Source organism: Phodopus roborovskii, unplaced genomic scaffold (genome assembly GCF_943737965.1).
Source record: "Phodopus roborovskii unplaced genomic scaffold, PHOROB, whole genome shotgun sequence".
Taxonomy (NCBI): domain Eukaryota; kingdom Metazoa; phylum Chordata; class Mammalia; order Rodentia; family Cricetidae; genus Phodopus; species Phodopus roborovskii.
The window spans coordinates 108,002-125,925 of record NW_026126002.1 but is presented as its reverse complement, the minus strand read 5'-3'; the positions used below and the strand labels follow the sequence as shown (position 1 = coordinate 125,925).

Here is a 17,924-nt window from a genome sequence, read left to right as displayed (position 1 = left end):
TAGTATTACCACCCCCCCAACCAGGTTGCTAAATGTTGTATAGATTACCCCTTGTGTTTTTCAAGAGTGACTCTAATCTGACCATACCCTGCCTCTTGAAATGTAATATAATGCCCTTCCTCTTGAACCTTTTGTTTCCTAAAGCCACTCCTCCCAAGCCCCTGAAGCACAGAATGTTGCCTTCTGTTTCTGACTTCCTTCCTATCCAGGGATTAGTGTGTGATTCTTAGCAGAATTTCTCAACCAAGTTCCACTTCAGAAATAGTTAAACCTTTTCTTCCCTGAATTCTTTTTGTACTTAAAAGAATTTATCCACAAAATATTTGAACAGGTATTATGTGCCAGTAGTTGATCAAAGTTAATGTTTAGAAAGCTAAGCAAACACAAAATCTCTGCTGGGAGGGGAATTGTTTTCTAGTAAATAGACAACAACATGTAAATAGTGAGCAAGGTCTTACAGATAGCCACACTGCTGTCTTTATATTAGAGCACAATGAGGTAGAGGAGGAGAAGATGGAGAACTTATAGCTTAATATTTCATTATTGACTTGATTTTATGTGGCTAGTTATCTAACTGCTGGTTAGAGTGCACTTGTCTTAAGGGAGAATTTTGTGTTATACTTCTGTATACTATACAGTGCTGGATTAATAATGGGTACTTGCTAATGTTTACTCAATTCATTCATCCATTGGTTAACATAGAAGAAAAAATTATTTATTAAACATTACTCTCCATTTGGCTAAGTCATTGATCCAAGTGTAATCTAATGTTCTAATTACTTCATTGAAATGTTGGAGTATCTGTATTTATGTCAGGCAAGATTTCTCTAGTCTTTTTTTTTTTTAAATTCATGTTGAATTCTTCTTCCTATCTCAGGTTTTAGTACACAGCAAGCAAATGTAATTTCTGCGCTTGCAGAAGCAGCTCGTACTATAAAAAGCTTGATTATTCCTGCAATTGTTTTGCTTAATTCAGACATTAAGTGGCTTTCAGTTGAACACCTAAGTGACCTGCATACATTTCCTGAGGTGGATCATGCTTATTCAGTGGAAGAGACTGTTGGATTCCCATACTATAGTTGATTGTCCTAATGTTCAAGTTTATGGTAGTACATTTCATTTCATATTGAGGTCATATCTTGTTAGGACAGACTAACTTAATTTAATAGAGTACCCGTTTTTTGCTTCATGAGGAAAACTGGAGCCCTGGACTTTGATGTTGTATTTGATCTCTTAGATATAAATATTTTATTCTTTTACATCGAAAGAACAGCTTAAGGAGAAAATCCCAGAAGGCATTTTTTTTTTCAGAACAATGGCAGAAAGAATTTTGAATTGTAGTAGTAAAAACTCTGGTGGCTTAAAGTTTAAGGCTTCAACCTGATAATATTTCTGAGATAATGTGCATACTGTTACAAAGATATAAACATATTTTTTCTACTTAAATGAAGAAATGGAAGGTTATAGATGTTAGCTAGTAAGCATCTTACTAGTTAGCTAGTAAGATGTTAGCAAAATAAGGAAGATAAGTGAAGCTTAAAGTTCATCTTCCCTTCTGTTAGTGTTTTGGCCTTTGAAAGTATGTCCATGTATCTTTAAATTTGCAGTGCTTAGCATGTTGCCAGTTTGTCTAGTATCTATTCATAAATGCTGATTGTGATGGAGGACAGTATTGCCAAAGATGATGTGTTCCTGTTGGCAAATATCCCTTATGTTAGAAAGTAGAAGAACGAATGATTGAGGGTAATTTTAAATACCGGTAGAAAATATTTCCATGATGTTGAAAGCTAAAATGTGTTCTCTTGTCATCCTAGAAGCAAACATCTATGTTGAGTTTACTTCTAAAAATCAGATTATTGATAATTTTCTCAGTGAAATAAATAGATCATAAAGCTATTAAACTAATAAAATTTCTATAAAGAATTTCAGTGATTGCTTAGAATGTTGATTTTGATTACTAGGTATTCAAATGACCTGGAATTACTTTGATTGGTTTTGCTAGCTTTGAAAGTCCACCATATAGAATCTTAAAAGTTGGAAGGCAGAACTGCTTCCTTCTATGACTGCTACCAATCTGAATAGATAGGAATTGGGCAGACATGCCTTGTAAAGGAATCCAACCCTACCTGGTGGATTTTGGCTCCCTTGCTCAACTTTCTCAAGGACTCTCTAACTTGGAAAGTATGTTCAGGTTATACCAAGGTACTAGCTTATCCAAACTCACACAGCACTCCCCTTTTCCCCCTAATTTTTTATTTGATTTTTCTTTCAATCCCCTGATCACCTACTAAACTAGAACCTATACAGAAGATGTTCAAATATTTGTTATATTGATTTCAATGTGTCTTTCTGTATCCCATTGCCCTGGCCCTTTTGGAGAGCAAGATACTTAAAGCTGGGTGAATAATTGACCATTTATCTTTGTTGTAATGGCCAACTTATTGATTCTCTTTAAAAGAGAAAAAAGTTGTCAAATACAGTGATTGAACTTTTGAGTTGACGATGAGACTTTTGAATTACTTCCAATTTAGTTGTCCAATTTCTGTGGTGCTAGACTAATTGCACAATGTTTGTAAAGCATTGTATTTCCATGTAACATTATCCATGAGAGAGTTGACTTTTTACATCTTGCTGCTTTTGTTAATTTCTGCCTGATTGAGAAAATTAAAACTTAATTTTCTTGCAATAATGATCTTTTGTATTGCAATCAGAACTTCAACATTAGAGTTTATATGTCCACCATTTCTCGTATTCTTTAGGGGTTGAGACTCTAGAGCAATACTTTTATAATTAGGTAATACTATATAATACTGCACTGTTATATTTAATATAGCTTATCATAAATGAAGTTTAATAAACTCTGATTGCTTGACTAATGCATAGTTTGATTGCTTCTCCAGAGTTAAATTTAATGAAAATATATGGTCACTATACTTATTGATGTAATATGCCCCCACTGTAATGACCACTATCATTAGATTTGCATAATAAAACCTTACCGAAATGACTTTAATCAGTGCTTTTAATTCAAGGCCGTGATTCCAATTTTTGGGGTCACTTTTTTCTTTTGTTTTTTTTATTTTTTTTAAATTCCATATATATGTATGTATAGCTGTATAGTTTGTATAAAGGAGTAAGATCCATGTTTTCTTCCATGGCTTGTGGGAAAGATATTTTAGTCTATATTAAATTAAATTCAAGAATGATTTGAGAACTTAAAGAATATTTAGAATTGAAATGATGGTTATTTATTTATTTTAAAATACTGTTTTTCTGTGTTGAGGGCCTAATTCATGATCTCTCAGACAAGTTTTGTGAATTCTCTGTGCTGCTATTCTGCAGACAGGGTTTCTTTGTGTAGCCCTGGCTGTCCTTGAACTCTCCTACAGAGATCAAACTGGACTAAACCTCAGGGATCCACCTGCTTCTGCCTCCAGAATGCTGGAATCAAAGGTGTGCACCACCTTGCCTGTTTGTGTTAAAGTATACGTTAATATAGTCATTTTAAAATGTGTTTTAAAGGTCTATCAGTTCATATGAACATAATTGATTTAATCTTGCCCCAAAGCTGCTCTTTACAGTTTTTTGAACTTCCTGTTTGCTGTCATTTTGGCTGACATTCAGTCGTGTGGCAGATATCCTTTCTTTCCTGTTGATGATTATTTAATTGTGACTTATACTATAATTTCAGTACATTTTTAGTACACAGTGGCCCAAATCCACTTTTTATGAAACTCAGGCACTATGTGTCTGCTAAAGATTTTCCTGTTCAGCACACCATGGTCATTTTTTAAAAAGTTTTTATTTTACATATCGATCCCAGTTCTCTCTCCCTCCCTCCATCCCTCTCTCTCTACCTTCCTCCCTCTTTCCCTCTTTCCCACCCTCCTATGCCCCCGACCACCCTTCCCTCCCACCCCTCCCCATGGTCATTTCTTTTCTCTCAATTTTAAAGAAAGGTTTTAAATATTATTATACTCATGATATATGATATTTGTGAAGTCTAAATTATAAATATTTTAAAATTTGTCTTTATGTGAATATGTATGTATGTGTTTGCATGTCTGATGTATGTGTGCAGATGTCTCCAGGGTCAGAAAAGGTATTGGGTCCTCCTGGAGCTGGAGTTACAGGAGAACCTCCTGATGTGGGTGCTGGGTACCAAACTTGGATCTTCTACAAGAGTAGTATGTGCTCTTACCTGCTGAGCCATTTCTCAAGCTCTTGAAAGCAAATATTGTAGTGAGAAAAATGTTAGAAAATAGCCATATTACAGTAAATGTTATATAGAATGTATGTTCTGTAGTGAAATAAAATTTATAAATCAAGAAATCAAGAGCAGAGTGTTTTCTCTTTATGGCTCTTTATTATAAGTAATTGGATATTTTTTAAGTGTATATAATATACCTTCTGCCTTGGGGTTCTCTATCATTCTTGAAAATAAGTATTATGGAAAAATTCTTCAAGAATAAAATAGAGCACAGTCGTTATCCAGTTTTATTTTACCAGGGTTCCACATTTTGTTTGCCAGTGGTCAAATTTTAAATTTAAGAGGCAAGTAGAAACAGAAATATACCTTCTAAAATGAACATCCCAGGTCAAGGGACCTGTAAAACTACAAACAGGACATCATAGGACATGCACTAGGTAACAGATTTCAGTTTTTGTTTTATGTAGTACAGGGGTCATGAGGGGAAGAAGTAGAAGGTGGCCTGGGGCCAAGTCATTCAGAGCTTGAATGCCTTTGGGTTATTAGTCCTTACAGTACCAAGAGACATTAAATATTTATGAAAAAGAGTATGAGAGTCATTCATAATCATTATTGAGGCTTAGTGTGCCAAGTGTTGTCTTAGGCATCAGAAACACAGCCCAAAAACAGACAAAAAAGGAATCCTGTCCTTATACAGCTCATAATATAGTGAGCAGAAGAGATACTAAATTGTTGGCGCTGTAGTCAGTGGAAAAACAATTGTTTAACATGTACAAAGCAATGTGTTACATCCCCAGCACTAGAGAAAACAAAGTGAAAGCCAACAAATGAATAACTACAGATTATAGATAGGTATATTTTGTTTTATTTGAAGAAAGAAAACAAGGGATTATGGGAATTAGGCTCATGTTATTACTAGAACATTATTACCAGAGTAGGTCTCACTGAGAAAAAAAAAAAAAAAAAAAAAAAAAAAAAAAAATAAAGAAAAACCAGTGCTAGGGGGATTAAGGAACAAGTTGTACAGATAACTGAAATGAATGTTGCAGGCAGAGGGAAGAGTGAATTCCTGTGGGTGATTGCTTTTCTTGGGAGAAGTGAGGTGGTTAGTGTGAATGGTGCTAGTTGAATAAAGGGTAAGAAGTAAGAAATGAGGTCAGTTGTTTTGTAGTCATTGTAATGACTCTGAGTTGCATTGGAAAGGAAAATAGAGTCATTGCAGGTTTGGACTGGGGAGTGACATGACTTTGGTTTTCATAGCATAACTTTGTCTGCCCTTTTCAAAATTCACTGTAAGAGAACAAAGCTAGAATAAGGGCGACAAGATAGACGGTTACTAAGGAAATCTGAGTAAAAGCCCATGGTGGCTTGAAGCAGACTGTGTGTGTGTGTGTGTGTGTGTGTGTGTGTGTGTGTGTGTGTGTGTGGTTACTGAACAGATAGTCTTTTAAGGACTATTGGAGATTAAGAATGAGGTAATGTCTTAAGCATAGACAAATGGAATGCAGTGGTGCCATTAGCATAAATGGTACATTCTTATTAGAAAAATGCTTGGATTATCTTTTAATTCCTCCCAACTCTAACTGTCCATATTATGTGCCTTATTGTGAACAAAAGAAATGTCAACTCAAAACCAGAGAATTGTGAGAAGACTCGCGAATCTTCCTATAAGACTAAGTGAAAAGATAGCTAACATTTCTATTTTTCCTTGTGTTTGTCTCCACCAGTTAAATTGTCAACATGTGTTCAATTGAGATACAGATTTGAAGAATTTCTGATACATATGTACCTTAACTTTGGGAATATGACTATACAGCAAAACATTTTTCTTCTAATTTATATTTTTTCTTTGGAGATATAGATGTTTCCAATCATAACTTTATAATCCCAAAGGAATGGAAGGAAAGGAAAACAGACATTACTTAAAGAGTTATGTAATCTCTCTAAACAAAAAAACAGTGGACAGGCTCATGTCAGATGTTAGCAGGGTCACTTCAGGTCTGTAATTGTGCTTTACAAGAAATCAAGTTTATCACTGTGCATGAAAGTTTTCTGTAACCCACCATAAAACCTCAAAAGAAAATAGTTGGTGGAGAGAGTTTTAAGGTGAATTAATCTTTTAAAGATGGCTTTAGTTTCGAAATAATCTCCATTTTTATCTTTTTTTGCTTATGGATGATGCATTCGTGTGTGTGTGTGTGTGTGTGAGAGAGAGAGAGAGAGAGAGCACATATGTATATGTGGGTGGACACATGTGAATGTGTGTGGACACATACATGTGTGTGTTTGTGGTCACATGCATGTGTCTCTGTGTATGGTGTGTGTTTGTGTGTGTGTGTGTGTGTGTGTGTGTGTACATGCATTCCAGACCATGTTCATGGATGGAGGTCAGAGAATGTATTTGGGTGTTTCTGGGTACTCACATCTTTATCTTGTTTGAGACAGGGCCACTTTGTTGTTCCTTGTTGCGTGGTTAGTTGGCCTACTAGTTATCACAGGTTATCCTGTCACTGCCTGTCATTTTATCGTCAAGAATACTGGGATTATAGATGCACAGTACTGCACCTGGCTTAATGTGGCTTTCAAACTCAGGTTTTCACATTTGTCCAGTGAGCACTTTGCATACTAAGCCATCTTCCAATCCTCTCTTTTCTTTTTTTCAAGGCAGTAAAGATTGGTTGTTGTTTATGATGGTTTAGTACAGGGATTGAAAGTTTAAATTTCTGAAGGAATCAAAGAATTCAAATTACAAAAAATAAAAATAAAAAATAAATCTCTGCATGCATTAGTACATTTGCCATAATTGTTCTAGGGAAAGGTTATCTATAATAGCACAGAAAGAATAGTAGTAATTGTAGGTAATTTCCTGATTTTTTGAGATCAAGTAGTTCTGACTTAATGAAAACTCAAAATGGAATCCTTTGCTGTGAAAGCATTGTATTTTACTTAGTAAAAATACATGCCAACATCCCTGACCATGCAAAAAATATACTTAATTCAGCTTCTTCTATAAGAAACAAGATTATAAAACAAGTCAGAAGGGCTAAATTCAATTTCTAACAATTGTGGAATGATTATTTTTCTAAACATATATCTTAAATGACATTTAAGTGTACTATCATGTCCTACCAGAGAAGTCTGAATCAGAGATGGAACTGTACATATGATGGTGATCCTAATATTTTATCATCTAATGACATCCTGGTTTGCTTGAGTATGTTCTGTGATGTTTACTTAATGATGAAGTCACTTACTGTGCATTTCTAGAAACATATCGTCATCATGAAGTGATGCTTAGCTGTACTTGTATAGTGAGATATAGAATTTATCCTGGATATATACTATTGTAAGATTTTGAAATAACTTTTGTATACTGAAGTTTATTGAACTGTTAGTTTTGTTATATTTTTAATATTTTACTCTAAGTAATGGTGGCCATATGTGACATTGTTACTTTTTTATTTTAATGCAATCATCTTTAAGAAAATATTACCAAACCTTTTCAAAGATTGTAAAGGAACATAATTTCACTCGCTCATCTGTCATATTTGAACAGTGTTGTAGCACTATCTGAGCCAGACGTGAAAGGGAGATCTTAGCATTCATAGATTACTCTTCCTCTAAGCAAACCTTCATTTGTAATTACTACATTTTTTTCATTTTGTAATGGTTGTATTATTTGAATGTTGAACTTTGTATTTTTTTGTACAATTTACATTTTCAATTTACATTTTGATCTATGAATTTCTCTTATCTGACTGGTGTTTCTTTTGTTTGTTTCCTTTTGGTTTTACTAGAACATTCAAATAAAAACTTTGGCAGATGATGTGGTAAGGTGGTGTGAGCAGCATGTTATTGTATTGCTTATGCATGTTACATTTTCTTGTATAAGTGGACATTAAAGCATTGATATATGCAACATATAGTGACTGGATGTTTAGAAAGTAGAACAGAACAGGATAATTGCCAATAGAGCAATCTCTCCTTTTTCACATATTAACATAAAGAGCTGTAGTCAGGCATAATAGTGCATACTTTTAATTCTAGTACTCCAAAGACAGAAGGAGGATTATTCCAAGTTGGAGGTGATCCCGGTATACGTAGCAAGTTCTAGGTTAGCTAGGGCTAGGTAGTACCTCACCCATCTTCAATAAAAAGAAACAACTGCTACAACCTTACATAAACAGTTGGGTCAGATCCCAGCTAAATTATTTCTTTATCAATGTAACATGTACCAAAAGTATTTTAAAGTTTGGTGCATAAATGTGGACCCTAGAAAACATGGACATTTTCTCTTTTGGTAGCCACATAAATTGTGGATACATTCAATACCAATATTGTAGGAAATTATTTACAATTTCAAAAGAAATTAAGTTTATTATCTTAGATATGTGCTTATTGAATCTAAAAAGCTCAGACTGCAATAGTAATTCTCATTAAAAGTTATAAGCTAATATTTAAATGTACTCTTTATACCTAAACTTTCTTGAATAGTATTTTAAACAGTTTCTTTTTTTGTCTGCTTGAAGTTACCTGTCCACAAAAGATGTAAAATAACATTACTGCTCTAAGAGGATGAAGTATGCAGCTTGACTTCTTACCAAAATACAGCTGAAAGAAGAAGGCAGTTTTTGAATTAAAGTGAAGGGCATAGAAATATCAAATCTATATGTTAGTAATGCTGATACTCAGTACAAAAACTTGGACTGTATAAGTATTCTTCAGTGTTATGAAGTGATTGGAGAAGAGATATGTTAATTTAATGCAAATTTCATATTTAAATGCTTTCATGTCCACCATCTCTTTAAGTAAAATTTGACTCAGTTTATTTGGGATTACTAAAATTGTTTTTCTTGAGTTGTGTAAAGACACTCCCTATCTAAACCAACTTAACGGCCCTCAAAGAGTTAAAATAAAAGTTAATAATACAGTTCAAATAATTTTAAAGAAATAATTGTAATGGGAAATTTTAGATCAGAACCAGGGGCTCCTGTGCTTGAGTCACCATTTCTGTGAATTGAGGAAGTTGGTTTAGATGCCATTTTATTTTTCTTCCCAGCTCTAAACTATTGTGGTTTCTATAATCTCCTGGAAGCAACCATATACTCAAATAATTTTTGTAATCCTAACTAAGCTGCTTAAAACTGCTTTCTTCAAAGTACACATTATGGTTCTAAAAACCCAATATTTCAATCTATAAAATAAAGATGATATTCTCTTATGGGGTTAACAAAATTTTACATAACCCATAGTAATGTCTGTAATGTTTTTGTATTCTTAAAGGTTATTTAAATGAACTATGGTAACATGGCAGTGTACATTCACTGTCCCCTAGCTAACATGTCTGCTTGCTTAATTTGACTTAATATTGCATGTGCTTCCTAACAGACACCAGAATAAAACTGAGTTATCTTCAGTTTTATGAATATTACTAATGTTTGATGTCAGATATTTGGTGATTTTCAAATTGAATGACCTGTTGACATGCAGCCAAAGTCCTTGACTCATTTGATATCAAAGAGCAAGCTAAGTGTTAGAGATTGTATCGATGGTTTAAAGCAACTACCCATACATCATAACAGTATTTGGAGGAGGAAGGTATTTCTGTTTCCATTTCCAACAAATGGAATGAGTGCTTTGGCTTTCTTTTCCTTACTATTGATGCCAACCATTTGGGAAGGAAAAAGTTGGGGATATAGTAGTAACAGTAACTAACAGCATCAACACAAAACAAGTGTTTTTGGCTCTCACAATAACCCTGTCTTGTACAGAGGAACCAGTGAGAGATAAAGTGATTTCCTGAGGACTGATCCTGAGATACTGATTTTTCAGTTTGAATTTGCAGTCACTGTATCTGTCTTCAGACTCTTAGTCAACTGTTACACTGATAGTTATTCATATACATAGTTGTTACAGTATTTGCAGTGTGCAGAAAAACATTACCCTAAACTTCCCTTTGAGTTTGCTATCAGTCGCTGTTTTCTTACTCTTTCGATAGCACAAACTTGGCACCAAAGACCCATTCTCCTAGAAACAGTCACCACAAGAATTTTATCCAAAGTGTCTTTTCACTTCATTCCTTGCAAAACAGAAATGACAATTGACTCAGTTTTACTTTTGAGGCATGTGTCTTCACCCCCAGCCTTCTGAAGCTTAGGATTGACTTCAGGGTTGCAGAACGGTCCAATCTCTAACTGGAGCTTGCTGCTTACAATAATGTTTTGTCAAGAGACAATAATAATAGATATTATACTAAGTACCATTTTGATGCTTCCATTCTTAACATGCCTGGCTTCTGATCCTTTTCTCATGGCTTTTTTTTGTTTTTTTATGTTTGTAGCGTGACCGAATTACAAGTTTCAGAAAGTCTACCGTCAAAAAAGATAAACCTCTTATTCAACATCCTATTGATTCTCAAGCCATGATAAGTGAGTTTCCAACGGCTCAGCCATTATATGATGAACGATCTCTGAATTTGTCTGAAAAGGAAGTTCTGGATCTCTTTGAGAAAATGATGGTGAGTTCCACCTCTAATTTCATTGTCATTTGAAACTATGTGTGTCTAGAATGGCATTTTAAATAGGGATGTTTATAGGTGGCTGTTTATGTCATATAAAAGACAGACCCAACCCTTGTTGTCAAAACAAAAATATTCCCAGGAATACCTAGACTTGTCTGTCTGTCTGTCTGTCTGTCTATCTATCTATCTATCTATCTATCTATCTATCTATCTATTTGCTAGCTAGCATGCCTATCTGTTCTACTCAGAGTGCCTAAAATCAGGGACAGATTTATTTCTCTTTGTCTTCTAGTATTTTGTAGTTTGTGGCACAGCAAATCAATTTATCAATTAACTAATTTGTGTCTTTGCTGGTCCAAAGCAAAGTGTGTCCAAGTCTATAAGGTCTGTTGAGTATATGAAATATAGTTGGGAAGGCAGAGTGTAAAATAAACAACAAAAATGGTAATTGGAACCAAGGAATTAATTAATTCCATTTTCTCACATTAGCAACAGTCATACAACTTGCGGTTTGTAGGGTGTTTCTTAATGTTCTTTCTTTGTGTGTGTGTGTCCTAAATTATTTCTAAAATAGTAAATTTAATACTTGGATTATTCAACACTTTATTCTGGAACAGGGATAATGAAATATTGGGCCATTTCATATTGGTTAGCTTGACCATATCTCTTTTAGAGTTACCAAAGATTATTTGTTACTTTAACAAACTCATCTCACGCATCAGAATACATTTTATATAAAGAATATAATAAAATTTGTAGCATCCCTTCCTTTGTTAAACAAACCCTAGTGTATCTTGTATTATTAGTACTTCTCAGTCACTCAATTTCTTAATTGCCAGAAATGGTGACAATAATAACAAATGCAGAAACATTCTTTGAGATTATTTTGTTAGTAACGCTGTCTTTTTCAGCCTTCCCTCTTTCACGCAAAACTTATGTTTCTAGCCTTAAGTTGATGGTCAGTTTTTGCAGCATTGACATTGTCTTCTTGGTTCAGTGTCCTTGCTGTATCCAGGTTCTGTAAATTTCAGCAATATGTGGTTATTTTCTGCTCCATCCATATTTTTTCCTCCATTTAACTTCTAGTTGCTGGTCAAATCCTATTGTTTCAGCTTCTGTAATAGCTGTTGGATCTATGTCCTTCCTCATCTACTGGCTGCTTTTCCTCTTTGCTTAAATAATCCTTCTTAGAGGTATTTCTTGTAGATTGCTTCCTACCTGCTCTTCTGCCCATTTTTCATGCTTTTCCTGTCCTTATCCAGTATACCCCTAATAATTCTGAGAGAATTCTTTTCAAAAGCACCACATGGGCCTTTATGTCTTCAGACAGTCATTTTTAATGACCCCAATGTTCTTACACCTGTGCCCTTAGGTGACTAATTCACATCTTTGCAGGTGAAACATTAGAACCCTTCCCATAGTTCAATGCTGATGACTTTGTTGCTTAATTTACGGAATAAAATGGAAGGGTGGAAAGTGAATATTCATTGGCCTTTACTACATGTATCTTGCTTTTAGACTCTGGACTAATTGGACTGCTTTGTTTCTTGTTTACCATGGATGACTGTTTCATGTCTGAATCCTATGTCTATGTATACAAGTAGTTCCCATTTTTTTTCTCCCTCCCAATTATTCAGTGTAAAGCTATGGTATGTACTACCTGGTATTATTGTCCATGCCTGTAATAGCAATACCATGGAGGCTGAGGGAGACGTTCATGGTTAAGAAGCTAGCATGCAATACATAGAGACATCCAATCTCAATCCATCTAAAAGAAAAAAAAAAAGTTGTATTTCTACTACTTTCCTCCAAGGTGCACCATGACTTTTATGGGCTTGAAACCTTATACCTTATACAATAGTGATTCCCATTAATTTATAACTTGGAGGCACTAGAAAACATATTTCATAACTTTTCATAATCATGTTCTATGATTTCATGTTAATTCTAATGTTTACTATAATATATATTTTAAAAAAATCTTTAAATGTTTGATGTTTTGTAGAACAATTTTCTTGTTGGATTCATTAATGTTATTTAAGCAAATGTATAAATTAGTGCTACATTTTCCCTAATGAGATTGTCTTATTCCATAGGGCTTTGGAGGAGGATGTTAAAGGAATATTTTTATAGGAAATATATTGTGTTATTATTTAATTTCTTGCATATCATATATATCATTGCCACCTACATAAAAGTATTATATACTTGTATATTGACAATGTGTTCATATCCAGTGATGTGATTACTTGATTATGCTGTTTAGTATTTTGATGACTATATCATTTTCTTTAACACCAGTGCTAATTGAGATTCCTATCAGCAACTCAATGAGTCCTGTTGTTTCCATATCTTTGTGTATAGGTGCTATCTTGTCTTTTTGAGCATGGCCATTCAAAACAGGTATGAGATGAGTTACCACATTGTAGGCATAGGTTGGCTTATACAAAAGAGAAATGAACGAGGCACAGAAGCAAATACTGAGTATGTCACTGTTGTACAGAACCTGAAGAGGCTGATGTCATAGCATTAAAGAGTATAATGGTGGTTATAGTGGAGTTCTTATTAGCTTTTATGTTGCCCTGACAAACACTATGGCCAAGGCAACATGAGGAGAAAAATGTTTGGTTCAGTATATACTTCTAGGTAACAGTCCATCACTGAGGAAAGTCAGGGCAGGAAGCTGGAGGCTAGAAACTTGAAGCAATACTGTTCACTGGCTTACTCCCAGACTCACGCTCAGCTAGTTTTCTTAATTAGCTCAGGACCACCTGCTCTGGGATGGCAATGCCCACATTGGGCTGGTCCCTCCCATATCAATTATCAGTCTAGACAATTTCCTCACAGACATGGTTGTAATTCTGATGGAGTCAATTATTCAATTAAGATTTTCTCTTTCCAGGAAACTCTACATTGTGACAAGTTGACAAGAAAAACTAGCTTTAACACAGGGATTGATATAGTTGGGGGAAGACCAGTGAAATGATTGCCAAAGGATTATAAGATTTTGGTTAGGTATGGGGGAATAAGTTAAAGAGATCCATTGTATAAAGTACAGAGATCTATTATATAAAGTATTGACTAAAATTAATAACACATTGTATTGAAAATGTTAAGGTATAATAAAAGGTGTTCTCGACTACCTGGGTTGGCCCCTGATCCTGCTGCTCCTGTCTCCGGTCCCAATCGAAAGCACCCTTGGAGCTCTGATACACCCCCACCCATCCCCACCGCCAGCCTATACCCCCTACCCTGTGCCCTACCCTACCCACGGTCCTCCCGCTCTGGTTGAACACTGGAAAAGAGGGTGGAGCCAACTGTCCACCCTACTTCGGAGACTTCTCGGAGCAACTCTGAACAAAGGAGACATGCCTATCCACCCAGGACCACCTGCTTGGTCTCTGATCCCAACTCCAGTCCTCTGCTGGAGTCCTGGGCTCCTCCTAGAGATCTGCCTATCTCTGTGGAACCACTGTGAGTACCTGCTGGCATCTTCAAATGGATCCTCATCCCTAGGTCCCTGACTGTGGAGAAACTTCTAAGAGAGCTTGGACCACACAGAGCTACAGATATTGAACCTCAGACCCACATAAGCCCATCAGGGAAGTACCATAGAGAGAGGGGGAGACCCCACCAACACCTACTGGAAGAAGGTAAGGGAAGAAGGCAATACAAGAGAACACCTAACAACAGAAAAACAAGCAAGACACCACCAGAATCTAGGGAATCTTCACCAACTAGAATGGAACCACAACAACAAAGCAGAGGAAGCAGAAGGGTACGACTTAAAAATTACCATCATAAATATGATAGAGGCCCTCAAAGAAGATGTGAGAAAATCCCTTAAAGAAATGGAGGAGAAAACTAACAAAAAAGTGGAAGAAATGAACAAATTCCTTAAGGAAAGTACAGAAAGCCAAGAAAAAACAATTAAGCAGGTGAAGGAAACATTTCAAGACTTGAAAACTGAAATAGAGAAAATAAAGGCAACACAAACTGAAGGAATACTGGAAATAGAAAAGGTGGGCAAAAAATCGGCAACTACAGACACAAGCATAACCAACAGAATTCAAGAGATGGAAGAGAGCATCTCAGGCGCAGAAGATAAACTAGAAGAAATAGATTCATCGAACCAAAGAAAATCATAAATCCAACAAGACCTTAACACAAAACATCCAGGAAATGTGGGACACCATGAAAAGGACAAACCTAAGAATAATAGGCAAAGAGGAAGGTGAGGAAGCCCAGGTCAAAGCTGCCGAAAACATATTCAACAAAATCATCGAGGAAAACTTTCCAAATCTGAAGAAGGACATGCCCATGAAAGTACAAGAAGCATAACGAACCTCAAATAGGCTGGACCAAAGAAAAAAGACCCCTCAACATATAATAATAAAAACACCTAGCATACAGAATAAAGAAAGAATATTAAGAGCAGCAAAGGAAAAATGACAGGTAACATATAAAGGCAGACCTTTACACCTGACTTCTCCATGGAAACCCAAAAGGCCAGAAGGTCCTGGATAGATGTTCTAAAAGTATTAACAGAACACGGATGCCAGCCTAGGCTACTATATCCAGCAAAACTCTAAATCTATATGGAGAGAACAAGATATTTAATGAGAAAACCAGATTTTCCCAATATGTATCTACAAATCCAGCCCTACAGAAAGTATTGGAAGGAAAACTCCAAACCAAGGAAGGAACTACGCCCACAAAAATGTAGGCAACAGATAATCCAACTACACCAGAAACCTAGGGTGGAGCAGAACAAATATATTCACAATACCACTGCCAACAACAACTGCCTAAATCAAACAAGCATCAACAATCAATGATCCTTACTCACCCTCAACATTAATGGTCTTAACTCACCTATAAAAAGACACAGGCTAACAGAATGGATACGAAGACAGAATCCATCCTTCTGCTGCATACAAGAAACACATCTTAGCTCTAAAGATAGACATTACCTCAGGGTAAAGGGTTGGGAAAAGATTTTCCAATCAAATGGAAATAAGAAGCAAGCAGGTGTAGCTATCCTAATATCTAACAAGTTAGACTTCAAACCAAAATTAGTCAAAAGAGATGAAGACGGTCATTTCATATTCATCACAGGAGAAATCCATCAACACAAAGTCTCAGTTCTGAACATCTCTGCCCCTAATACAAAATCACCCACATTTGTAAAGAAACACTACTTAAACTCAATGCTCATATAAAACCTCACACACTAATAGTGGGAGAATTCAATACACCACTCTCAACACTAGACAGGACCACAAATCAGAAACTCAAAAAAGAAACAAAAGAATTAACAGAGCTTATGTCTCAACTGAGGTTAACAGATATCTATAAAACATTCTATCCAAAGACAAAAGAATATACCTTCTTCTCTGCTCCACATGGAACCTTCTCTAAAATTGACCACATACTAGGTGACATAACAAACCTCAAGAGATACAAGAGGATAGGAATAGTCCCCTGTATCATATCGGACCACCATGCTTTAAAATTGGAATTCAACAACAACACAAATATCAGAAAACCTGCAAACTCATGGAAACTTAACAGTGTGCAAATGCACCACTCCTGGGTCAAAGAAGAAATAAAGAAAGAAATTAAGGACGTTCTAATATTCAACGAGAATGAGGATACAACATACCCAAACTTATGGGACACCTTGAAAGCAGTGCTAAGAGGGAAGTTCATTGCACTAAGTGTCCATATGAAGAAAATAGAGGATAGACACATAATAAAATTAACAGCACAACTGAAAGCCTTAGAACAGAGAGAAGCGAATTCACCCCTTAGGAGTAGAAGCCAGGAAATGATCAACTTGAGGGCTGAAATCAACAAAATAGAAACCAGGAAAACAATACAAAAATCAATGCAAGAAAGAGTTGGTTTTTTGAGAAAATCAACAAGATAGACAAACCCTTATCCAAGTTAACGAAAAAGCACAGAGAGAACATGCAAATTAACAAAATCAGAAACGAAATGGGGAACATAACAACAGACACAGAGGAAATCCAGACAATTTTCAGGTCATACTTTGAAAATCTGTATTCCACAAAAATTGAAAATTCAAAGGAAATGGACAAATTTCAGGATAACTATCACTTACAAATATTAAATCAAGAACAGACAAACAACTTAAATAGACCTATAACCCGCAATGAAATAGAAGCAGTCATCGATAGACTTCCAACCAAAAAAAGTCCAGGGCCAGATATATTCAGCGCAGAATTCTACTAGACATTCAAGGAAGAACTAATACTACTACTCCTGAAAATGTTCCACAAGATAGAAACAGAAGGTTCATTGCCAAACTCTTTTTATGAGGCCACAATAACTTTGGTACCCAAGCCTCACAAGACACAACTAAGAACGAAAACTACAGACCAATATCCCTGATGAACATCAATGCAAAAACACTCAATAAAATACTGGCAAACCGAATTCAAGAATGCATCAGAGAAATCATCCACCGTGACCAAGTAGGCTTCATCTCTGGAATTCATGGATGGTTTAACATACGAAAATCTATGTACATGATCCACCATATAAACAAACAGAAAAATAAAAAGCATATGATTATCTCCCTAGATGCAGAAAAAGCCTTCGACAAAATTCAACACCATTTCATGATGAAGGTCTTGGATAGGTCAGGGATAAGAGGAATATACCTAAACATAATTAGAGCAATATACAGCAAACAAACAGCCAACATCAAACTGAATGGAGAGAAACTTAGGCCAATTCCTCTAAAATCAGGAACAAGACAAGCCTGTCCTCTCTCTCCATATCTCTTCAATATTGTACTAGAAGTTCTAGCTAATGCTATAAGACAACAAAAGGAGATCAAGGGGATCCCAATTGGAAAGGAAGAAGTCAAACTGTCTCTATTTGCAGATGATATGATAGTTTACATAAGCGACCCAAAAAACTCTACCAGGGAACTCCTATAGCTGATAAACACCTTCAGCAAACTAGCAGGATACAAGATAAACTCAAAAAAATCAGTAGCCCTACTTTTTTCGGACGACAAAGAGACAGAGAATGAATACAGAGAAACATCAGCCTTTACAATAGCCACAAACAACATAAAGTATCTTGGTGTAACGCTTACCAAACAAGTAAAAGACCTATATAATAAGAACTTTGTGACTCTAAAGATAGAAATTATAGAAG

At 35.5% G+C, this 17,924-nt stretch overlaps 1 protein-coding gene across 2 annotated transcripts in view; it reads left to right on the top strand.

Annotated features, from left to right (window-relative positions):
* The window catches only part of LOC127218258 (protein diaphanous homolog 2-like), an 83,590-nt gene that overhangs the window by 44,461 nt on the left and 21,205 nt on the right, over positions 1–17,924 (top strand). The window contains exons 2-3 of one of the 2 annotated variants that reach the window (XM_051179275.1): positions 8,008–8,040; positions 10,551–10,727. In XM_051179275.1, the coding sequence (XP_051035232.1) occupies positions 8,008–8,040; positions 10,551–10,727 (210 nt within the window). The remainder of the gene's footprint in view (positions 1–8,007; positions 8,041–10,550; positions 10,728–17,924) is intronic. The other variant, XM_051179277.1, reaches the window with a different exon arrangement.